At 40.2% G+C, this 26,058-nt stretch overlaps 1 protein-coding gene across 2 annotated transcripts in view; it reads left to right on the top strand.

Moving 5' to 3' along the window:
- DPF3 (double PHD fingers 3) overlaps positions 1-24,433 on the top strand; it is a 233,396-nt gene extending 208,963 nt beyond the window's left edge. For both annotated transcript variants that reach the window (XM_020788476.3, XM_072986186.2), the window contains exons 9-11: positions 15,125-15,237; positions 20,695-20,776; positions 23,933-24,433. In XM_020788476.3, coding sequence (XP_020644135.1) covers positions 15,125-15,237; positions 20,695-20,776; positions 23,933-24,003 — 266 coding nt within the window. In that variant the 3' untranslated portion in view covers positions 24,004-24,433. The remainder of the gene's footprint in view (positions 1-15,124; positions 15,238-20,694; positions 20,777-23,932) is intronic.
- The last annotated feature ends 1,625 nt before the right edge of the window (positions 24,434-26,058 follow it).

Here is a 26,058-nt window from a genome sequence, read left to right as displayed (position 1 = left end):
CACATACTGCTGAAGCCTACCTTGTATGATTTTGAGCATAACCTTGCTGGCGTGTGAGATGAGTGCAATTTTCCGGTAGTTGGAGCATTCTTTGGCACTGCCCTTCTTTGGTATTTGATGTAGACTGATCTTTTCCAGTCCTCTGGCCACTGTTGAGTTTTCCAAACTTGTTGGCATATTGAATGTAGCACCTTAACAGCATCATCCTTTAAGATTTTAAATAGTTCAACTGGAATGCCATCACCTCCACTGGCCTTGTTGTTAGCCAGGCTTTCTAAGGCCCACTTGACCTCACTCTCCAGGATGTCTGGCTCTAGGTCAGCAACTATATTGTCTGGGTTGTCCGGGATATCCAAAACTTTCTGATATAATTCCTCTCTGTATTCTTGCCACCTCTTCTTGATGTCTTCTGCTTCTGTGAGGTCCCTTCCATTTTTGTCTTTTATCATGTCCATCTTTGCACAAAATTTTCCTCTAATATCTCCAATTTTCCTGAACAGATCTCTGGTTTTTCCTTTTCTGTTATTTTCCTCTATTTCTTTGCATTGTTCATTTAAGAAGGCCCTCTTGTCTCTCCTTGCTATTCTTTGGAAGTCTGCATTCAATTTTCTGTAACTTTCCCTATCTCCCCTGCATTTTGTTTCCCTTCTCTTCTCTGCTATTTGTAAGGCCTCGTTGGACAGCCACTTTGCTTTCTTGCATTTCCTTTTCTTTGGGATGGTTTTTGTTGCTGCCTCCTGGACAATGTTACGAGCCTCTATCCAACGTTCTTCAGGCACTCTGTCCACTAAATCTAGTTCCTTAAATCTGTTCTTCACTTCTACTGTGTATTCGTAAGGGATTTGGTTTAGATTATACCTGAGTGGCCCAGTAGTTTTTCCTACTCTCTTCAGTTTAAGCTTGAATTTTGCTATGAGAAGCTGATGATCAGAGCCACAATCAGCTCCAGGTCTTGTTTTTGCTGACTGTATAGAGCTTCTCCATCTTTGGCTGCAGAGAATATAGTCAATCTGATTTCGATGTTGCCCATCTGGTGATTTTCATGTGTAGAGTCGCCTCTTGTGTTGTTGGAAAAGGGTGTTTGTGATGACCAGCTTGTTCTCTTGACAAAACTCTATTAGCCTTTGCCCTGCTTCATTTTGAACTCCAAGGCCAAACTTCCCTGTTGTTCCTTTTATCTCTTGACTCCCTACCTTAGCATTCCAGTCCCCCAGAATGAGAAGAACATCCTTCTACGGTGTCAGTTCTAGAAGGTGTTGTAAATCTTCATAAAATTGTTCAATTTCAGTCTCCTCAGCAATGGAGGTTGGTGCATAAACTTGGATTATTGTGATGTTGAAAGGTCTGCCTTGGATACGTATTGACATCATTCTATCATTTTTGAGATTATATCCCATTACGGCTTTTCCCACTCTTTTGTTGACTATGAGAGCTACTCCATTCCTTCTACAGGATTCTTGCCCACAATAGTAGACATGATAATCATCTGAGTTGAAATCACCCATTCCCATCCATTTTAGTTCACTGATGCCCAGAATGTTGATGTTTATTCTTGCCATCTCCTGTTTGACCCCCTCCAGCTTCCCAAGGTTCATAGATCTTACATTCCAGGTTCCTATGCAGTATTTTTCTTTCCAGCATCGGACTTTCCTTTCACTTCCAGGCACGTCCACAGCTGAGCGTCCTTTCGGCTTTGGCCCATCCACTTCATCAGCTCTGGAGCTACTTGTCCTTGTCCTCCGCTCTTCCTCAGTAGCATGTTGGACGCCTTTTGACCTGAGGGTCCCATCTTCCAGCGTCATATCTTTTAGCCTTTTGTTTCTGATCATGGGGCATTCTTGGCAAAGATACTGGAGTGGGAATTGCCGGTTCCTACCCCAGGTGGATTGCGTTTAGTCAGAACTCTCCACTATGACCTGTCCGTCTTGGGTGGCCCTGCACGGCATAGCCCATAGCTTCTCTGAGTTACTCAAATCCCCTCGCCACGACAAGGCAGCAATCCATGAAGGGGCTTTTGATGTTTACTTGGCCAATATCTTCACCATAGGCCATGAAGACAGTTTTCCATTCTCCCATGTTTTTCTTGAAGCACTTTGGAATGTTTTTACTAATCCAAACATTTTTAGGCAGGTGTTAATCCAGCTGTGAGGCAATGAGTCAAATGCCTTTTTGTAGTCTATCCAGGTGATGTTGAGATTTGTTTTTCATCTCTTTGCATTCTTTAGTATCATTTTATCAATAAGCAGCTGATCCTTCATGCCTCTTGATTTTTTAAAGTTCCCTTTCTGTTCAGCTGGGTATAGGGAGTTTTCAATTAAATAATTATATAGTGATGTTGCAAGTACTCCCGTGAGGAGCTTGAACAGTGTTGGAAGGCATGTAATTGGTTGGTAATTACTGGGTTCATTGCCCTTTTGATGAACTTTTATTATCAGAAATGTATGGGCTGTTGTCATCCAATCTTCAGCTGTAGAATTCTGAAGTACTATAAATGATTAAATTGAACTGCTATACTTGATGGAGACTTGTCAACCAAAATCCATGCAACTCATTTGGATCAGGTGCACTCCAGTTTTTCATAGCCTTTACTTGTCTCTTAAACATTTCAGTTGTTATTACAATATCATCCATAATGTTTTCCTTGAGTTTCTTCACAAATGTCTTTAATCCATGAGTAATTTTTGTTTTGTCCTGTTGGGCTTTCCCATATTTTATTTCCAAAATTTTAAAGCATCATCTTTACATGGGCCTAATTTCTTTTGCTGTACATGTTCTCCTAGTGATTTGTGGAATAATTGTTGGTTATTTCCAAATTGTGTGTTGTTTTCTCTATATTGTTTCAAGCACCCATCATATTTTCAATTTTCATTGCTGTAGCTGTTACCCATTGTTCTGTGTTGATTTTTCTTTTGCCCTTTCTAGTTCTTGCAATTCCAATTCTGAATACACTTTACTCTGGATGATAAACCTTTTCTGGTCCATTAATTCTTGTTCAGTTATGTCACTATTTGGGTGTTTGCTTTTCCAGATTTCCATCATTCTTTTTTGTAAACCACGGGCTGTTGGGTTTGCCTCTAAATAGCATTTCATAATTTGGCCCTCCATTAGACACAGGCTTGTTGCAGCAGAGAGGCTTGTGCACTTCAGTGAGAGCTGTGCTGGCGGTAATGTTGCAACCTGAAGAGTCTCCTAAGCCGGACAGATCTCAGCTGAGAAGCCAGACCAACTGTGTCCTCCAACCAACAATTATGATGAGAAGAAATAAATAGAAATCCATACCGGATCGGTCCTCGCCCTGGTCAACAAGGACGATGTCAGATGCTATCACCCCTGGACATCTGGTGACAAACAGACCACAGGGCTCAACAAACCCATTTGAGGAACCAGGACAGGCTAGTAAACAGAAAACTTGGACCCCTGCCAAAAATTGAGGAATTAGCATTAATCTATCTCATATTTGGTCTTCCTCTAGATAAAGCTACAGAGACGAAGACCCAATACAAAATGGATTGACTCTCCCAAGGAAGCCACAGGCTTGAAGCAAAAACTGAGCAGGCTGTTGAGGACAGGGCATAACATGTACACACACAACAACAACACTAATGGAAGTTAAAATAAAAGTAAAGTGAGCAGAAGGTCCCTATGAAATGTGTACTTTCCTGCTGCCACATAGCAAGCAATAACAGCAAGAGCAGCAGCAGTTCAGCAAGTAAAAAGATTAATTTGGAGAATTATGTAGAATGCCAAGTATCAGTGATGTTTTGTGATGATGAGAAATGTCAGTTAGCAGCATTCCTTCAACCTCCAACTTTATTTCAATTAATACAACTTCCTACCAAAAAGAAAAAGTCACTAGAATATTTCCTCAATTTCTTGTAAGTTAAAATAGGAGAGTGGTTTTTGCATGCAAGGGAAAACCCTGTAGACCCAGTGTTCATTGTCAAACAAGATGTTTTTGTAAATGCTTGGAAAGACAGAGGATTTGGGTGATCTTTTGGTTTCAGAATATCATTGGGCTAGTTCCAGGTGACGGTGAAATGGTAGAGGCTGTCTTTTGTCTTTCATTCAACAAGAGATGGCATTGCTCTACGTGGCATAGATTCGTTCTTTGTACTTATTATCTTGAATCTGTCTGTGTGCTGGGCAGCATGACAAGTCATGCAGTAACAACTCTGCTTGTACTAACACAGAAACAATAGTGGAGAGAGAAATTTCATTGTACCAAATGCTAGTTTTATAAAGATGTTTAAAAGCACCTGTGTATTTATGGGAAACTGTGCTGATGGTGAAGTTTTTTATACAGTCTGCTACCCTGTATTTTTAGAATCCACCACCACATATTTTTTGCTCAGCTGCACATTTTGAAAGGCTCGATGAACGTGCCAGTTGATTGAAAGCTCTGTGGTGTGTGAACTGGCCTGTTTGGAAGGCCTGCAGCACATAGTGAGAAATTCCTCAGCCTGCCAGATGGGAGTTTTCTCCCAGGATGAAGTTCTTTAATGGTGATGTGAACCTGCAAAAGGGGATGCAGATAGAGCACCTACAGCTTCTATGTCATAGCCTCTATCTGTTCTGCTTGATCAAAATCCCTTATTTCCTCCTACCAACATATATTCTGTCTACCCTTGGGCTTGAGAAAGATAAAAAATGCCCTTGCATGGACATATGTTGACCAATGAAAGATCTTCCCACCATAAACTGTTTGCAGTTTCAATATGTATGTAAGTCTATCTACCTACCATGTTTCCACGAAAATAAGACAGGGTCTTATATTAATTTTTGCTCCCAAAACACATTGGGGCTTATTTTCAGGGAATGTTTTATTTTTTTAATGTACAACAACCTACATTTATTCAAATACTGTCATGTCATCTTCTGATTGCTGCACAAGGCTGGAGGGCAGGGTTTCACTTAACTGGGGCTTATTTTTGGGGTAGGGCTTATATTACAAGCATCCTGAAAATATCATTTTCAGGTTAGATCTTATTTTCGAGGAAACAGGGTGTCTGTCTGTCTGTCTGTCTGTCTGTCTGTCTGTCTGTCTGTCTGTCTGTCTGTCTGTCTGTCTGTCTGTCTGTCTGTCTGTCTATCTATCTATCTATCTATCTATCTATCTATCTATCTATCTATCTATCTATCTATCTATCTATCTATCTATCTATCGAGCTCATATTTGGCTGCAATGTACTAACACAGCTACCCTGTGAAAATTTGTTTCCATGGGAAATGTTATGTAGTTGAAGAAATCTGATTTTCAAAACACACACTAAGAGGTCAAATTCTACAATTTTTCCTCTCTTCTTCAGATCAGTATTTCTGCTTTTGTACCCTCGCTTGTTGCACATTTGCACAATGCTTAAAGGCACTTCTTCCTCCCATTGGAACTGCTGAAGCAGTCTAGTTGCCTTTGGCAATTAGCAATTCATTACCCATAATGCTTTGCTCATTGTGATATGTACTGCTCTCTCTCTCTCTCTCTCTCTCTCTCTCTGTGTGTGTGTGTGTCTCTCTCTGTGTGTGTGTGTGTGTGTGTGTGTGTGTGTGTTCATTCCTGGAGGTCACTGTGACCTAATTCAGCCCTAGGAATTGTATAGTGTTGGACACCTCATTCAGTGCATTAACAAGCTAAGGCATTAACACAAGGTTATTTGAGCGCTTCTCCAGCAGTTTTCACGGGCAAGGATTGAACGTTCTCGCCTAGCAACTAGTAACAATAAACAGGGATAGCTTGGTAGAAGGTGAAGCAGAACACTTGATGTTTAGCCTAACAAGGAGAATTGTGAGTAAGCTGTGTTATCAATGGATCTGAAGTTAAGCCTTCTGTCTATAATTGCTATGTGATTGAACCCCAGTACCAGGCTTGCATCATTAATGTAATGGCCAGGCACTCTTATTTTATATTAAAATCGGTTCTTCTTTGTCAGGAGCTCAGCTGTTGGAAACAGAAGCAGTTGCATCTCTGTATTTGACTGGTTGGCTAACCCATACATTGCCTGATGCCTTATCCTGGATTCTCAAAGGAGCTGCAGGAAGGATGCTAGTTCTAGTGAAATTGTCCATGCTTCTCTTTGATCTTTACATGTCACCTACCTATTCCTTCTCTTAAATTGAACTATTTTTTTCTCTTTGTGATGTCTTTCTGGGTGTTCTGTCTTGTAAGGGCTCCTGATAGCAGATGTAAAAGTCAGCTTTTCATCTCCTGACCTTTTCCCAGTGCTGCAGATGCCTCACTAAATAAGATTAAATAGACAGGCTGAGCCAATCTTCCTTGTAAGCTTTTAAAAGAGAAAACTATCTCATCCACCATTTGTTCAATTGGTTCCCTTCCTTACCTAGAGATAGTCAAGATCTTCTACAAAAATCCCAATTCTTCCCCTCTGGCAACATAGACAGATTATGGATGCTGACGAAACGGGAACCACAAGGGGGCCTAGTTGGGCTCTTCTGCATGCTCTGAGCAACCTTTAGGTTAAGAAAGAAAGCCATAAATTACAGCAAACTCTTTGACTGTGAGGAAATATATATCAGTATATATCCTGATATGCAACCAATGCTCTGCACAAAATTCCATAGGCAAAGGTATGACACAAGAGTGTATTTTACCTCCCTGTCTGTTCAATCATATGCAAAATATATCACATCAAAACTGAGTTAGATTCAGATGAAGCCACTTAGATTCAGATGTGGACCCTCTTAGTTCAGTGGTTAAACTGCAGTACTGCAGTCAAAACTCTTCTCATTACCTGAGTTCAATCCCAATGAGCTCAAGGAGCCAGTTCAAAGTTGACTCAGCTTTCCATCCTTTTGAGGTCAGTAAACTAAGTACCCAGCTTGCTTGGAGAGCAATGTGTAGTTAGCATAATTAAATTGGAAACCACCCAGAGAGTGCTTTAAGCTCTATGGGCAGTATGTAAACAGCGAACTTTGCTTTATGAAGCAGGACAAAACATTGGTAGAAAAAATAGTAATAATTTAAGATACACAGATGGCACCTTATTACTGACAGCAGCACCAATTTTAATGACCTCTGATGACTATGAAAGGAGAAAGTACAAAAGGAGAATGGCAGTTAAATATTAAGAAGACAAATTCATATCTACAGAAGAGAAAATTCTGCAGGGAGTCAAATACAGTCTGGCTACTGATTGTTTTAAAGAAAATGAATAGACTTTTGTTATGTCAGAATAAGAGCTTATATAGTATAGGATTTACAGCCTGATCTTATGCCTCTTTACACATAGATACGTAACTCCACTGACATCAATGTAGTGCACACACAAATGAGTGTGCACGGTATTGCAATGGTAGTACATTGTCATTACACTTTCCCCCCTTGTACTTGTAATTCTGATATGAGAAAAGCTCTATTTTAGGCAGAATTTAAGTCTTGGAAAGTTAACTGACCCAATTCTTATTAAATCTCTGCACTGTCCCTTAATTTTGTGCCAACTGTTAGGTTACTAAACCTGTAACAGTTTGTTGTTGACTCTTGAAATACACACTTTGGCCTTGAGTAATTGCAGTGTCTCTAAGAAATGTAATCAATACTGTGTATCATGTGGAACCTGATCTGTGACTGCATGCTGTGATCCAGCTAGATGGAAAATCTGATAGTCTTGTGTTAGGACAGGGACAAAAATCAGGGCCAGGCAGAGGACACACTTGTTGGGTTGAAACGACCCTTAATGTTTTGGCAGCTCTACCAACAACAGTTTGGTAAGCCTATAAAGCAAGGACAAGGATGAAACTGCCATCAGATTTGTGTTTTGCTCTGGTTAGTCTTATCTGGGAGTAGAAGACATTGTTAGAATTGGCTGCCTTTGTTTTCCTTTGCCATCTACTGGCATCATGATAGCTTCTGGGAGCTTAGCTCTTCAAAGCCTACTTCATAGTATCATGCTCCTTTCTTCTTTTTTATCTCTCCAAATTAAGGTGAGCTACTTTTGGCTCTGCAGATATTTTGGACTGCAACTCCCATGAGCCTAGCCTAGCCTAGCCAGCATAACTAATGGTGATGGGTAATAGTAGCTGCTGTCCCACAACATCTGGAGGGCCCCACTTTGCCCACCTCTGCTTCAAATCCTATGCCACCTGTTGAAGGACCATGATAGATAGATTGTGACATTGCATGTAGCACAATGTGCCAGACTGACACAATCTGCTTAGGAACACTATGCGGAAAGCAGAAAAACAGACACACTGCTCAGGAACTAAACTGAGAAAGCTCATAACAATCTCCAGCTATGGCAAAAAAAATTCCCATTGGTTGATTTTCAGTCAACATTTACAATGACTCACAGTTTCAGCCTTTGAAAACAATCATGATGCATTTTAAAGGCCAATAAGATTTATTTGGTATGAACTTTTGTGAACTGTAGCCTACTTCATTATGCTATAGACCATTTTTTTGTTTAAAGTGCCCCAAGATCCACCCAGAGCAGTGCTGTGACGCTAATGGGAGCGGGATACAAATTGAATGAATGAATGAATGAATTGATTGACTGATTGATTGATTGATTGTAACAGACAAGCATGGCTACCTTGCTGGAAAACTCCAAACTATTCATTAAAGGGATGGGCAGGTGAGAAAACTTTTGAAAGTAATCCCTTTTATTAGCTTTTTGGGTAGAGTACAAGTCAGAGGGAAGATGCCATGTGTTAGGTGCACCAGCCTAAACATCTACCTCGGACTAGAAGGCCAGGTATAGTGTAGCCAGCAGGAAATAGTGATGTCACCCTATAACTTAGTGTGGTATTTGTTTGATCCTTTTAAATATGTGTATACTTACTGTTTTTAGCTTTAAATATAGTCTTTTAATTATGCAAGCCACCTTGTATTCTTCTAGGGAGAAAGGTGGGGCTAAAAATTTTTAAATAAATATATAATTTTTCCTCTCCAGTCTGCTTGATATAACTTCATCCTTGCTAAAAAGAAAAATAGATAGGAAGTGAACAAAAAATAGGATCCGTAGGCAAATTACTCTTATTTTTCCCCTAAATTATCTGTTATATGTAGAGAATATACTGATTTGATTTTGGATGTCTCGTTGCTGTGGCTGACTGTACATGGTCATAATTAATCTTTCAGTGAAGAATTTACTAATGAAGAAGAACAAATGAGCTGTGTTAAGGTCATTACTGGTCACTGAATGTCTGCATATAGCAGTTTCTCTTGGCCTTAATGTCATCTCTGGTCATTAAGGTTCCATAATTAATGACAATCACTCTTTTTAAATGTATGTGTATATTAGGGAACAAGCTATTTCACAGGAATTGCATTCATTTTCTGCCCGGTAAGTCCAGCCAGCACTACATTCCGAAAAGAGACATGTTTTAAAAATCCTTTTATTAAAAACAAAACAAAAGAAAAACCTCTGACTAAATGCTAAGGTCACCATCATGATATTTAATAATTATTCTCTGTCAAGTAGTTTCTTATTGTGACAATCAGAGGTTGCCTAGCTATGAAGTACTCAGTAGTGTCTCCTGATGGTGCTCTGGGACCAAGCAGCTTGCCCGAGGCTGCACAGCTGGCAGTACACCTAACATCACACATGCTCCAGGTGATTTGGGCTGGCTCCTCTCCTGGAAGGCACAATAAGGACTCTAACTCTTTGGCCTTGGCTTCGCAGCCAGGCACTTCAATCTGATGAGCTATACCAGCTGTGGTGCAATCTAGAAGTTCCAACACTGTAAGGTGAAGAAAAGATGGGCATGTTTCCTAAATTAATCAGTGTCGGCTAAATTTCAGAACTAATTGTATTTCAAAATAGTTGGCTGAAGAGACAATACAGCTGGTATCATTAGACATGCAGGTAAAGCACATCTGTTTGTTCCTGCTTGAGTTTGCTACAGTCTGTATGTTGCAAATAAGCTTGCTTTTGTTTATGGCTCCTTGGGAGATAAACATGGGTTTTATTTGCAGAACTGATTGCTAGGGAATGGAGGTTTGAAGGAACTGCATAGCTGAAGGGAAAATATAATAGGGAGAAAGATGTACAGTGGTGCCTCGCTTAACGAGTGCCTCGCTGAGCGATGAAATCGCTTAACAAGGCACTCTGGGCCATCGCTGGAGCATTCGCTCAGCGATGGCCCCTATGGCGATTTTTCGCTGTGCGATGATCGCTAAGCGATTCGCTTAGCGATTTTCGCACAACGAAGCGGGGGAGAACAGCTGATCGGCGGTTCCAAAATGGCCACCGGAAGGTCCGCGCCGCATTTTCGCGCCCTGCCCTCGCTTACCGAGGGCGCGAAAATGGTGGCGCTATGGAGAAACATCGCTTAACGGTGAGTTTTCAAGCCATAGGAACGCATTGAACGAAGTTCAATGCATTTCTATGGCTTTTTTTATTCCGTTTAGCGATGTTTCGCTATAGTGAAGGTTAATCCGGAACGGATTAACCTCGCTATGCGAGGCACCACTGTACTGTATTTTTCTGTGTATAAGATGATATTTTTATCTGAAATCTTTAGACTAAAAATTGAGGGTTGTCTTATACATGGAAGTAAGGGGGAAGGGATCAAAGCACTTAAGGATCATAGCCCTTTGATCCTGCAGCCCTTTGATTGCTGCTTTCCCCACCACTTCACAAGCCCTGTGGGATTTAGGAAGTGGTGGGGAAAGCAGCCACGAAAGGGCTGCAGGTTCAAAGGGCTACGATCCTACAGCTCTTTCATCTCTGGTTTCTCCCTCCACTTCCTAAGATTGCTGCTTTCCTCCTCTACTTCTGCAGCCCTTTGACCTGCTTTCGCGGGGCTTAGGAAGTGGAGGGGGAATGCAGTGATCAAATTTTTTAATTTGGGGTGAGAAAAGTGGGGGTTGTCTTATACATTGGTTTGCCTTATACATGGAAAAATATGGTATTTCCCTTAATGTGTACTTAACCCTAAGGAAGCGTTTAGTAGTTTGCTGGAAACTTTGAAGACTATACTTTGGGCTTACTCAACTGAAAGAGGATTGAGATAGTAGAGAGTACAAGCATCATCTTGAGACTTGTTACTTTTGGATATTTTGCCAGTAGAAGAGGGGAAAGGAAGGGAATGGGACAGCAGAGGGGGAAAGTAAAATGTGAATCAGAGTGTGAAGCCGAACTTTGTTTTATTTCACCCTAAATGGATAAACTGTATCACGTGGTTCATCATGAAATAAAGATGTAGAAGTTAATAACCAATGCATCATTTCAATTAAACCTAATACTGAAATTTCACTTAAAGTTCAGAGCAAATTTGACAAAGAAACTAAATTGAGGAAATTCAAAGGAATTCAAAACATTTGAACCAAGAACTGGGGTAGGGGGAAATATGTCTTCAAAATCATTACTTGAATTCCCAGGGTACAATCCAATTCCAACACTAAATTTAAATTTCAACCCCAAATTTCTCTGGCCAAAAAGGCAAAAGGCAACAAATAAAAAAATCTAGGAAAAATCCTCATGGGGCTTTCAAAAAACTCCCCTCTCACTTAACTGAAATGGCCTCTCTATGTGGTTTTTCTATCAATGTCTCCTTCAGGATCCTGTTGGCAAATGTGGAATGGAAGCGCTTTAGGGCCAGGGTGCCCTGTGTTTGCCCTGATGGTTTCCAGCTTGTAGTTATATAAACCAGAGATTGCACTGTCAAAAACAATGGAGATTTTCACTTGTGGAAGGAATTAATGAGCCAGAGAGAGAGAGAGAGAGAGAGAGAGAGAGAGAGAGAGGTACCATGTGCAGAACAGAGTATTATGTGCCTGCTCCACATTGGTGCTGGTGTTTTATGTGATTGATTAAAGACATAAATAGCCATTTGTGGAACTGGACTGCTTATTCTGGGTATGAGATTCAGACATAGGGAATGCCATAGGAAGGGTTTCTCTGAGTTTCAGATATTTAGATATGTTGTTTTTTTCTCAGTTTTCATTTAAAATACTTCCCTTGTCTGTCTCATAATGAGAGTGTGCAAATTTCAAGCATATCCGTCATGTATACAGTGGGCTCATAATAACAGATTATACCAAGAGAAATGTAGAGCAAAAGTCATGTATTACTTTCTCATAATAATTCTATTGCAGAGCATATTGTCATGTAAGTCTACAGAGTTATGGGCTACTACAAACTTTACCATATAATCTACTTCTTCAAAACTAAATACCTTTGAAATACCTCTAGATTCTAGAGTATTGGTTTGTTTTTGTGGGGTGCTGGTGATGTTTTGTTCCCTCCCCCCAATTTCTGGTTTGGAACAAGTGCATTGTTTTCTCATGTGGGATCTCTAGAAATCTCCAACATGCAGGTTCATAGATTTCTGGAATGCTATTCTATTTATAGATAAACATATGAAAAAAAAAATTTCTGTATAGCCCTATGTAGATTGTATTTGTTTTCAGTGTGGAAGGGATGGTCACTCTTGAGTCATCCTTCTCAGCCACTCTAGACGCTGTTCCATGTCCTCCATACAAAGCATGTTACCATAGTCTCGAGACTGAAGGAAGCCTACACAGTATGCAAAAGGGAAGTCTTGTAGAAAGTAGGAAGATGTTGTATATCCTTCAAGATGATATAGCATTATCGTATTAAACTCATGAAGGCCAAACTACATATTCCCATGTTGTGTTTTTATTCCAAAAAGAGCTGCAGCATACCTCCCAGTATGATTTGAGAGCTGCAGCATAGGGTGGGGAGAGAGTATCTACCGTAGCTTGTTTCTGAATGTCAAGGCTTCTCCAGAGTTGTTACTAGCCATGGGAGTGAAAAGACACAATATCTGCATGTTTTCTTCTGTGTCTGATAGCAGCTTGGGAAAGGAGTAATATAGAGTGGGACTGAGGCAAAAGGAAGGAAAGGAGTTACATCGTTTCCCTTTCCATTTCAACCCTTTCCCTAACATGTGAAAAGAAAATTATATGGGGAGAGGCAACCATGAACTTCCAACCTAATAGTCAGTGTGGTCCTCAGATGTGTTGCTCCTTTACAATACATAAACTACACAATCTCAGGAAATCAGGGAGGCTGATAAATATAACAGGAAAATATACGCGAAAAATAACATGGACACTGTTCAGGTTCAGGATCAGTTAACGCCCTGAAGCTTGAACTGTTATTGGTGGTGGTGGTGGTGGGGGGGGCTTTGCAACCAGCAACAAGGTCTGGGCAACTACTGTCATCTTCTTCAATGGAGTTATTCCATGACAACTTACCATAATGCATTTTTTAAAATGTCACCTCTGGGGCCCCTCTAGGATTAGGGGCCCTGAAGCCTAAGCTTCCTTAGTTTCATAGTAGATTTAACATATATATACAAGAATAGAAGAATAGAAGTGGCAAGGTTTGTTATAGCAAAATTGAGAGAAATAGGTATGAGTTGTTTGCAAGCTATTGTCAACAGTTATCCCATGGTGACTAAAGGGTCTAGAAGTAGATTTAAGCATTTAGTGGTTCTTTTCTGAGACTTGAACTAGATGCGATATTCATGAATACGCATGACTTTTTTAAAAACCCTAGAGCAGCATTTGGAGATGAGTCTGAGTGGAAGGATGGTGAGCAGGACCTGCGTAATCCTTTCCCCTCCATCCATTGTTGTCCTGCTCCCCATTTCCCTCTGGATGCATTTCCATCTTCAGTTTCCAGTTTCGAACTGCAGCCCCCACCCCCTTTTTAAAAATCTTTTCCTCTGTGAAAAGCTTCTAGGACCGTTGAGCAAAAAATGGACAAAGGGGAGTGGGAATTAAGTAAATGCTCCCACATTTGTTCTCTTTGGATGTGAGGATGTTTTGAGGCTGTTTTTGCTTTTAAAAAATAAAGAGAAATCTATGCATGTCTAGATTGAGCTGAATGATTTTAGAACTGAGCCATTTATTCACTAGTAATTCATAGAGAGACCAGAAGAAAGACTAGACCAAGAGAGAATGGAAGAAATAAAGATGAGCACCATCCAACCACAACATTGTAAGAAAATTCAGTAACAAGGAGAAACCATAGTTTGGGAATTTCCAGTGTTTTTAATTGGTGTTCCTTGTAACCACCTTCCTCCTGAACAAGGTTCATCAACCGATCAGTTTTGTTCCCATCAAAACTCATTGTTTCCTTCCAGTGACAGCTGAACCAGTGCAAATACCTGAAAAGACAATATACAATGTATGTACAATATATGTGCAGTATATACAAATTATATACATGTTTGTCTGCTTTTGCATATAGGGTTTATACATATTAACTCTTGGGAGAGCTGATCATGGGGCGTGGAGTATTCTTTTTAAGAAGTATGCGTACATTTGCTTATATATGTGGGCAACCTGCAGGATGGGAGAAATGAAGGGAAAGGAAATGACCTCCATTGGTTTTCTTGTTTTACAGAAGGAACACTCACCCTGCCTTTGGTCTGTTTGTTTCTTTGTATTTTTTCCCCTCCAGAACCCCTCCTTGCTGAACCTGCTACCCGTAGCCCTGCTGTTTTGCAAAAGCCGGAGCCTACGACACGCATGTAGGGGAGGGGCTAGCATCCTCAGCAGCAGCTGTCCTTCCCCACTAGATGTGACTGTTATGCTAGCTTTCCTTCATTTATTCCATTTGTAGGTTATTTTTGGTTCGGGGGGGGGGGGTTGTCTGTTGGGAGGTTTTTGTTTTGATCCTGTAAGGTTAGCTGTGTAGCTTGATTTCTTCTGTGCAAACCAAACTTGGGAATACAGAGCTCTTAAAAATACAATTTTATCCATGATAAGTTGACAGATGCTGTCCTATTGACCCGTAAACCATGAAAATGGGGACAAATTCTTCTTTCAGCCACAGGTTTCAATCGGTTCAAGTTAATCTCCAAGAAAAAGAAAAAGAGGAAGAGCAAGTAGTTCTTTTCTCACTCTTTCCTTTTTTTCTTCATTAAAAGAATGAAAGAAAAAGGTCCAACGTGTTTTTAAAAGCTCTGAACAGAACTGCTTTGCCCATGGGGAAGTGGGAAGGAATGACTTTGGTTTTTCTTATGCCTGGCAGCAAAAGGGTTAATGCCTGCTTTCCTCTTTGATATCCATTAGTTTGGAGCCCATGTTGTGATTAGTCCATGTCCATGTGTGTTTTGTTCCTGGACTTTATGACTTTGATTAAAAGGGCAATGCAAAATACACACTAATAAAACCAGTCATTTCCCATTCCTCCAGGTCACCCAACCTGCTTGCAATTCACAGCAAACATGACAGAGGCTGTCAAAACTTATCAGTGGCAATGCATTGAGTGCAAATCTTGCAGCCTCTGCGGGACCTCCGAGAACGATGTAAGTTTCTCTTTATCACCAACAGCTACTTTAGCAACTGCTTTGGAAAGATACTGGAAAGATAACTTGGAATATTGTGGGTTGGAAAGGCAAAAGTAATGATAATGTTATTTTGAATTACCTTAAAGGCTTTGATATTGTACTTCTACAGGAAACCTGGGTTTCTGACCAAGTTCAGCTGGGAGGGTATAAGTCCTATTGTGCACCAGCAATCAAGGTTAAAACCAAACGTCATCCAACAGCCGGCTTAGCCACATTAACACCTGTTTAGTTTCTGAGCATATAGATATTTTTTCCTCCTAATATCACATGTTGGCCAATAAAGTTGCGACTCGTGGCAAGGTTTTGATCTTAATTAACATATATATTCCCCCGGATCCACAGTGGATCCTGCACTAGATCTTGAGAATAGGTTCCCCCTGGCCGAATTTATTATCGCGGGTGATGTTAATGCCAGAGTGGGGAGGGATGATCTGATATTTCTGAAAGCTCTTGAAGTGAAGAGTGATGTCTCTTGCTTTTCTGCATTGTTAGTAGATCTTCCAAGGATTGTTCCTATAATGCTGCTGGACTTGTTCTAGATAAATTGTGTATCCGATTTAACCTAATCTGGCTTAATGGCCTAACGGAATTGCCTGAGGCAGGGGAGTTTACACATATCACTAACCAAGGATCCAGCATGATAGACTACATCATGCTCTTAATGTCCTTGAAACCATGGATAGTTAAATTTGCTGTGGGTGATTTTACGACCAGTGATCACCTTTCATTAACTGTGAAGGTGATTTTGGGATACAGCAGAAGGAATGTATCCTCAGACTTAAATAATGCCTCAGCGGCCCCAATTAAAATAGCTTGAAACAACTTGGTACTTCATAGGTTCCAAAATCTGCTATTAAGGGACAAGTGTAAGGACCTTCAGATTTCCATCACAAAATCCATCAAACCACTTGACAAAATTAAAGCATTTGATGGATTAATGGAACATCTCCACTGTGAATTAGGACGAGCTCCTTCAGCCCAAATGCGCAGCAATCGCTCAAAACAAAGAACTTGGTTTGATCCTAACTATAGGGATCTGAAAGTACAAATCCGCTATTCATATCGGGAATATAGGAAGTCTGATTCTGCCCAAGATCGACACAAATACCTTTCCCTAAAAACTCAATTAAGGAATTGTATAAAAGAAATAATGCAGAAATTTATTTTGGAGCAATGGGACAAGCTCCAACAGGCAGTGACCCAGAAAAACAACAAACTTTTTGGGCCATTGTGGCAGGCTCCTCCAGGATGGAAGTACAAGACCCAGCCATAATATCTCCGCAAAGATGGGCCCAATACATTTTGACAAAGATATAGCTGTTAGATCCTCTAAACTCTTTGCTCTCTCTGATCTTCCTGTTTGGCCACCAGTAACCATAGAAGAGACCAAAGATCTAATTACCCAGTTAAAAGCTTGAAAAGCAGCCAGCCCTGATGCCATCCCACTGGACTTATTGAAATGAGTGGTGGGCTTCCCTTTTTGCTTCCCTTTTTACCGCTATAGATAATACTGGTATCTTGCCAAAATTCTGGATTAATGCAATTCCTGCCCCCATTTATTAAAAAAGGGGATTCTCACCTCCCAGAAAACTTTAGACCAATCAGTATTTTATCAGTAATTGGGAAACGCTATGTGAAACATCTAGTAATTAAACTTACTTCCTGGATTGATAATCAGGTGTTGCTTGGCCCTCAACAAGCTAGTTTCAGGAGAGGTGAGGCCACAGTTGATAACTGCCTTATACTTTCTCATCTTATTAACAAAACAGTTAAGTATGAAAATTCTAAATTGTATGTGGCTTTCCTTGATCTAAAGGCAGCTTTTGATTCGGTAGATAGTTTCTCTGGGAAAAACTTGAAAATACAGACATAGATAAAAGACTCCTTTGCTTCATAAGAATTTTATACTCTGGCACAACTGTCGGTGAGTAAACTAATGTATTCCCAACCAACAATGGAGTGAAGCAAGGATGTATTCTTGCTCCCTCCGTATTCAATCTATTCATGAATGATCTAGCCCCCTTTCTAGCCAGTGTGGAGGGCCATCCACCAAAATTGGGGATGCATCGTGTTCCGTTATTGCTTTATGCGGACTATGATGTTATCATCTCGTGCTTCCATCCAGGTTTGAAATGTCTAATTAACAGAATTGTGGAATACCTGGAGAAAAACAAAATGTGACTGAATTATAATAAATCCAAAATCTTGGTTTTCTCAAAGTCTTGGAAGCAATTTTAACGGAATCTGAATGAACACAAAATTGAACAGGTTAAAGAGTATAAATATCTAAGCATCTTGTTCCACTACAAACATTCCTGGTCTCCTCATCACAAAATGGTTATAAATGCAGCTTCTCTGATCAGGCAATATTTTGTTTCTATTATAATTCTGGTAAATGTTACGTTCCGGCGTCTTTACAGGTTTTTAAATCGAAAATCATCCCACAGATTTTGTATGGCATCCCAATCTGGTTAAATGCCATGGATAGGTTGATTGACTACAATCTCAATTCTTACACAAAGTGCTAGGGTTACCAAGTTGTGTTCCCTACTTGGTGCTTTGTCCAGAGACCGGATTTTCCTCTTTGGAAATGATGGCTTGGCTGAGATCATTTCAATTCTAGCTAAAACTTTTCTACAACTCTGACCCTGACAGTTTATTATTCCAACTATTGCTGGACTCCAAATCTCCCTTTGGGATTACTGCCCTTTTAAAAAAACTGAAATGGATTGGCTTAGATAGTGACTCCTTGGGCTCACTAAATCAAGGGCAAGCCTTCAAAATGATCAAAAGAAGAATTTTGGACATTAAATTCCAGGAACTATGGAATGCAGCCAATAAGACCACCACTATTTTCTCACATCGCCTTTAAGATTGGAAAACCAGCTGCCTTCCTTTCCCTGCTTAAGTGTCCATAAAAATGTAGGGCATCCTCCCTAGCCAGATGCAATGTCATGGCTGCAGCTTTACTATCCTATACCTCAAAAGACATTGCTCATGTGAGCAGGGTGCATTGGAAACTCTTGCTCACATGTTTCTGCACGGCCCACACCACCAGAGTGATCGTTCCAAATCTGTGGCACTGGTCCTGTCAGAATTGGATGGAAAATCTGCAAATAAAGTCAGTTTTATGTTATCTGTAGAGGTGCCTGACATCCTGGAAAGAATTGCAGATTTCATCAGCTCAATTGTGAGAAAGTGAAGCCTCGCTTTCAATTACATTTTTTTTGGGGGGGGGGTTGGTCTTCTGCTTTTCCTACTGGATTTTGTATGCGTGGGACACTTAATGAACCAGTTTTGTTTTGTTTTATTCTCTTTATGCCAATAAAAGTTTTGTCTTGTCTTGTCTACTACAAAGATTCTTTCCACTTATCTCAGAACTTTTAAAGCAGCAAAATATAGTTATTTCTGTAATTCCTTGTCCTCTCCTCCCCCCTCTCTCCCCCCTGCCATCTTTAAATATTATTTTGAAATTTTACATGGGATCAAGTAGCATTATCACACTCAATAATATATGACAACACATAACCAGATCATAGGTAGGGAGCATGAGAATTTCCAGCTGTTTTTAGACTGTAAATCCCTGCCAGGATAGCCAATGATAAGTGATGATGAGAGCTGTAGTTTAGCTACATCTCTCTCTCTTGGTGTTCCGTGCTATCAAGTCAGCACCAATTCACTGCAAGCCCAATAGTTTTCAAGGTAAGTGAGATACTGTATTTAAGGAGTGGCTTTCCCAGTTTTGCTCCCCCCCTATGAATTTCCATGGCCAAATGGGGATTTGAACCCTGTTCTCCAGAGTCCTAGTCTGTCATTCCACTATCCACTGCACCAAACTGAAAATCCTCGTCTATCAACTGCACCACACTGAAAATCCCAGTTACTTCTAGAGGACGGCATGTTCCCCATTCCTGACCTGGATGGAAGCACAGCATAGCACACCACACCTGAACCACTCATCCTGAAATAGCACTGCTGTTTAACAATTAGTGTCATGGTGCTGTGATGGTTTACAGAGTGTGACCCAATGGCCTTTATGAGGTTGATTTGCTCTTCTTGGGATGTAGCCATGACAAAAACAGAGCAAAGTGGGATTGACCAGCAGTGCTACAGCCAATTGTGCTGTTGCATCACCAAAGGAAGGAGTGCTCCCACTGCTGTTCCTGATCCCACATCAATTAAAGCAGCTGTGTCGTAAGAGAGAGCCAGTATGTTCTACTCTGTGACTACAAGTCCTAGCATTCTGTAGGACGGTGCCATGAAAGTTGAAATGGTATCTCATATAATTGTTTAGTACAGATATAATCCCAGGGCTTCACTAAACAAGATGCCGATTTGATATATAGAGACAATGTGTCCTTAAGAGGAAAAAGCTGTTTATTCTAACACAAGTTTACATCATCCTACATTTTACAAATTAGTATACTTTTATCCTTCAATTGATGAACTGGGAAACATGGCTTTGTTTGCATGTCTGATGTTTGGCACACTTAATGGTAAAAATGTGTGTGTGTGGAGGGATTGGTTCTAAGAGAAGTAACTACATATTTGTTCTTAGCACATAATCTGTCCTCCAGTCTTAGGGTAGAACGTAAACTCTACCCTCTTACCAGGAGAATAAGGGAATCACAGGCTAGTGATGGAGCCACCCAATCCTCTAAAGAAGTATATTGTGACTAAAGCTTTTGGTCTGAAATGGATTTAAATATGTGCATCTTGAACTATGATAGTTAAATATGAAGTCTCAACACAGTGAGTGTAAAGATCGTTATACAGTACAGGCCAGCAGTAGGCAGTAGGATTTGTAGATAATGTAAGAGAAAAAAGAGACAGGTGAATTCAAGATCAGATGGTAGAATCGCATCAATTACATATCCTTTATCACTTGCTGTTCACCTTTAAAAAATTGTAAACCAGAGATCTGGGAAGGATAGAATTTAGTCTCCTTCCTCCCCTCTTGGGGTTACTGATGTCTGTTTTGTGGAGCCATTTAACTTTCTACTTGGTCTAATTTCCTGTTTTATGCCAAGGGAAGTTTAAAGATAGTGATAGGCAATAATAATACAATAAAAAGGCAATAAATATTCATTGAAAAGAGAAGTGGGAGGGAGGGAGAGAGTGTTGATCTTAGGCTGTGCATGCCTTGACTCAATGGGAGATTTTTCAGTTTGTACAAGTTCCAACAGGCATGTCATTATGTTCAAAAACAAACCTATGATAAAGTGAGAGTAGAACAACTGTCATTTCAGGAAGCAGGAACAATGGTTTTGTGTCTCTGTCTTGGATCCATTCTTTGTAGTCTAACTGTAACAGCTCCATACATATATCTAGTGTGCAAATACCGAATGGGATAATTTCCACTGCAATGAGTAATGTCCATCTTTCTGTCTCTTCCTCCTAACAATCTGGAATCAGGACCAGCTTCTCTTCTGTGATGACTGTGACCGTGGCTATCACATGTATTGCTTAAACCCACCAGTCTCTGAACCTCCTGAAGGTAACATTTCTTGGAATATCTGAAAAGGAAATTATAACTATATGCATATACATACACATATATGGAAGAGCAGGAGAAATAGCACACTTTGGCCCTTTATTGGTATTGTTAAGAAGCAATAAAAGACTTACATTTTTAGTATTTGTGTAGATAAAAGGATTTGGGCAATTTCTTCATCATCTGTAATACCATGTAATACAAGCTCTGTAAAACAAGCTGTATTTTCTACCTTTGGTAAGCTGCCTAATCATAGGACTGCTCCTATGTGTGTATTTGCACTGGCATGTGGCCCTAAGTCCCTGGCACAGTGTCACACATCTTCCCTGTGGCCCCCAAAGGGTTGGGTACTTTTTGATCTATGTGCATGAAGTCATTCTTGTATTGCATCTGGTCAGCCTAGGCCTGCTTCCCCCAACCTGGTGCTTTCAAGGTCAGTTAGATTGTAACTCCTATTATTCTCAATCAAAAGGCCCAGTGCTGTGCTGGCTGGAGATGATGAAAGCGATACTCCAAAATATCTGGAGTAGACTTGCCTAGATCAGTACCATGAAACTTTGAATACATTGAATAACAGTGAAATACTTCAGCAACAGAACAAGAAAGAACACAACTTTTCTGATTTCACTTCTGGTTATTAAATCATATTCATTTAACATCTTAATACTTGTTTATTTATTTAAAATACAGTCATGTGAAAAAGCAAGTACACCCTCTTTGAATTCTATGGCTTTACATATCAGGACATACAGTGGACCCTTGACTTACAGACGGCTTGACTTACAGACTTTTTGAGTTACAGACTTCTCTGGCTGCAAAATTTAGGTTTGACTTGCAGACTGAGATTTGACTTACAGACCAGAAAAAAACCAAAATGGAACAAAAACGGCCTGTTACGGGATTAATCGGTTTTCAATGCACTGTAGGTCAATGGAGACTTGACTTACAGACTTTTTGACTTGAGAACCGCCTTCCAAAACGGATTAAGTTCTCAAGTCAAGACCCCACTGTAATAAAAATCATCTGGTCCTTAGCAGGCCTGAAAATTAGGAAAATATAATCTCAGAGGAACAACGACACATGCCATATCACGCCATGTTATGATTTATTTAACAAAAATAAAGCCAATATGGAGAAGCCATGTGTGAAAAACTAAGTACACCCTTTACTGCTTCCATAAGAATTAAGAAGTTAAGCAGCAAGCAGCCAGGTGCTACTAACTCAATGCCTTTGGGTAATTGATAATCAGCAAGTGTGACCACCTCTATAAAACCTGAAGTTTTAGCAGTTTGCTGCTCTGGAACATCCAAGTTAACACAATGCCAAGAAAGAAACCCATCAGCAATGATTGTAGAAAGCAATTGTTGCTGCCCATCAATCTGGGAATGGTTATAAGGCTATCTCCAAACAATTTGAAGTTCATCATTCTACAGTGAGGAAGATTATTCAGAAGTGGGAAACATCCAAGACAGTTGTCAGTCTTCCCAAGCAAATTCACCCCAAGGTCAGACAGTGCAGTACTCAGAGAAATTGTAAAACAACAACAAAAAACCCCAAAACACCAAGAGTTACACCTCAGACTCTACAGGCTTCAGTTAGCATGTTAAATGTTAAAGTTCATGATAGCACAATTAGAAAAAGATTGAACATGGCAACATGTCTTAGATTTGCAAAGTTGCACCTGGACAAACCAGAAGACGTCTGGAAAAATGTCCTTGGACAGATGAGACTAAAGTGGAGATGTTTGGCCATAATGCACAGCACCACATTTAGTGAAAACCAAACAAGCATATCAGCACAAACACCTCATACAAAATATCAAGCACAGTGGTGAACGGGTAAATATTTAGGCTTGTTTTGCAGTCACTGGACCTGGGCACTTCACAGTCATTGTGTCAATCATGAACTCCTTTGTATGCCAAAGTATTCTGGAGTCAAATGTGAGGCCATCTGTCTGAGAGCTAAAGCTTGGGTCATGCAACAGGAAAATGTTGTATGACTCCTCAATTGAAGGGTCATGCAAATCTACAAAGCATACCAGCAAATCTACAAGAGAATGGCTGAAAACGAAAAGAATCAAGGTGTTACAATGGCCCAGTCAAAAGTCCAGACCTCAACCCAATTGAAATGCTGTGGTGGGACCATATGAGAGTTGTAAACAAATGGCTACAAACCTCAGTAAACTGAAGCAGTGTTGTATAGAAGACTGCCCCAAATTCCTCCATTTGGCTTTATTTTTGTTAAATAAATCATGACATGGTGTAATATGCCATGTGTTGTTCATTTGAGGTTGTATTTATCTGATTTTCAGACCTACAAAGGACCAGATGATTATGTCCTGATATGTAAAACCATAGAATTCAAAGAGAGTGTACTTTCTTTTCTGTATTTATATGCTGCCTTTCTCCTAAATGGATCACTTTCTTTTTGTTCAGTCCGTCACATTCCTAAGGATAACCTTGAACCATATCCTTTGCTTCCATTTCCGTCAGAATTTTGAAATGCTTGACAGATTTTAAAACATTGCCTCATATTGTGGTTGTAGTTCATCTCTTAGGCAAGTGATGAAAACGTAAAGGAATTTGGGCAATGGAAATCTGATTCTATTGAAATGTTTGGGAACAGTTGATATTTTAAAAAAATGATTAGGCATCCATTGTTTATTTGATTAGTACTACAAATTTGATAGTTTCTTGGTATCTTCAGTGGATGTTACATCTGTAATTTCCCATAATATTTGATGGCGGTGGGACATGTTAATGGGGAAACTTAATTAATTAAATCATTAAAAGTCTTTTCTGTGCCCCAAATCTCCACCTACACAAGATGTAGGCTACCTGCCAAATCTAGGAACAATTTGTCTCTTTCCAGTCAATCTCTATTGTGATGCTTGTATAGCATTGATGCTCCTCTCCTTCAGTTGTGGTGGGATCATTTGGTTCCCCCACCCACCAAGGTGCAGTGATACAGGAGATTGACCTTCCATCAGAGCAGATTGCCCATGGGGCCCCAAAAGAGACTTGAAATCAAAATTGGCTGTTTGCAAATGGCTTTTGGAAATAGGTCAAGAGTCCCATAAGATCGGGCTGAAGTGCAAGGAGGCAGGATGCGTCCCCCTGCCCTACATCCTTTTAAAATCTATCTTGTGTTTATTTACAGGAAGCTGGAGTTGTCACTTGTGCCGAGAACTCCTCCAAGAGAGAGCTTCTGCATTCTGCTTCCAGCCTTAAAAGGAATCGCCATGGAGCAGGACTGGGATTGTTCCTGGACTTGTGGCACCAGCATACAACCTGTCCTCCACAACCCAAGGATATGTGTAACCACAAGTACACCTGTACACACATGAAAGAAAATGAACATTCAATGAATTATCTGTGGTGTTTGCTGTCCAAGTGTAGATTTCACAAATATTGTACCTCCTGGGTTCTACTAGAAGGAGCACACTTTTTTTAATGTTTTGGATGGATTCTTTCCACTGCTGTGCATGATTGCAGATACACTGTAATAGATTCAGACATGTTATGGTAATAGTGAAGGGGAAACTGTTGTAACTGTTGATACTTAGATGTTTAATTTGTGTGGCATTGTGTTTTTCATCTGATCTACGTATATCCCACCCCTGCACCACCGATAGAAATAATAACATTGTTTCCACAATCACTCTTGGATGCATGAAACATCCTTCTTACAAGCAATATTTAAACACAAGTGGTCCCTGAAGAATGCAGTATCTCAATTTGAGCAATAAACCCCAAACCAAACATTAGAGCAAGAGTGGACAAGATGCAGATCTCTAGGTGTTGTTGGACTGCAGATCCCATCAGGTTTAGAAAGAACAGCCAATAGTGAAGAATCCTGGCAGTTGTAGTTCAACAAAATCTGGAAGCTCATACTTTGTCCACCCCAGCAGTATAAGGAAAAGCAAGGGTGCCATTAAGCTTCTCCATCTTCCTGGTATTTGTACAAAAAAAGTAATAATGGTATTCTGTCATTGCCTTAATATTCCCCACTCTTCATCAGCTACTTTGAGGGGTGGGGTGGATGATAACTTGATGCCTTCATGTCATGCCTCTTTTCAAACTACACGTTACCCATTCAGATCATGGGAATCCATGCACATCTCAATAATGTATATATTGGGCCTAAGGTCCAAGTTGACCTGACATGTTAAAATCCAGATCTGCCCAAATCATGTCAGAAAGAGTGCCAGGGGCTAGTAGCAGGAAGCAAACCTTCTGATTAAGATAAGAAATTATGGAGAAGGTTCCGCTTTTCTTACTAGTAAATCAGATCCTCAACCATGCTTTATACAAAAGTAGGCAAACCTGAGTTTAAACAAATAGATCTCAGCTCACCTCAATTTACATTCTTGCTTCAGGCTTCATAGGAAGATGTAAAGCAGGAGGAATCAGGGTGCTTAGGATAGGACATCCAGAATCACATGACTAAGCTGCATGGGCAAGTCTGATAGGAAACAACACTATATCTTATCAGGCTATTGATTCGTCTTCCTCAGTACTACCTATAGTGGAACTCAATGACTTTCTGAAGTTTCAGTAAGGGTCTTTCCCATGTAGATCTCTCTTACATAGAGGTGCCAGAGAATGGACCTGGAAATGTTTGCACGGTCTGTTTCTGCATTCTGATCATTCCAGAGCATAAATGCACCATTGATTTCAATGGGAGACTAAGGGCGCGATTAAGAGGGAAAATACACATTGATCCACCATGATCCACCATGGAAATCATGTTTCCCCAAGTGCGCTTAGTTTAGCCATCCAGGCAGGAGTCAGCAAAGAGAGAGAGAGGAGGAAATTAACAATCAGCCCTTCTTTGCAGCTTCTAGTGTAGCTGCCCAGATTTGTCAGCAGGGGCAGAGGCATGGGTGCAGCAGAAGCTGCCTTAACAAGTTGCAAACAAGTGCTGATTGGCAATTTCTTCCTTTCTCTTTCTTAAATTTATTTTCTAAATGGTATAGCACAACTTTGTTCTAGTGTTGACATGATGTCTTTAAAAAAGGTTTGGAGACTGTTAGTGCTTGGTTGAGGGGAATCATCACCTCTTTAAGTGCACCTTTACTCTTTTTTTTAACACCTTGCCACTAGCTCCCCCTGCATATGCCTTCTTTGCTTTTCTACATTGGGTCAAGTGACCACACTGAACTGATTCAAATGCATTCAGTTGGAAAAAAAGTAGAAACAATAGCAGTGGAGGAAAAAAGTATGGGTTAGGAAGGGGAAAGTCCAGGTTGATTTGTATTTCTTTTAGTCAACAGAAAATAACAG

The sequence above is a fragment of the Pogona vitticeps genome, chromosome 1 (assembly GCF_051106095.1).
Source record: "Pogona vitticeps strain Pit_001003342236 chromosome 1, PviZW2.1, whole genome shotgun sequence".
In the NCBI taxonomy this organism is placed as follows: domain Eukaryota; kingdom Metazoa; phylum Chordata; class Lepidosauria; order Squamata; family Agamidae; genus Pogona; species Pogona vitticeps.
The sequence above is the reverse complement of the archived record's forward strand: the minus strand, read 5'-3'. Positions and strand labels throughout refer to the sequence as shown.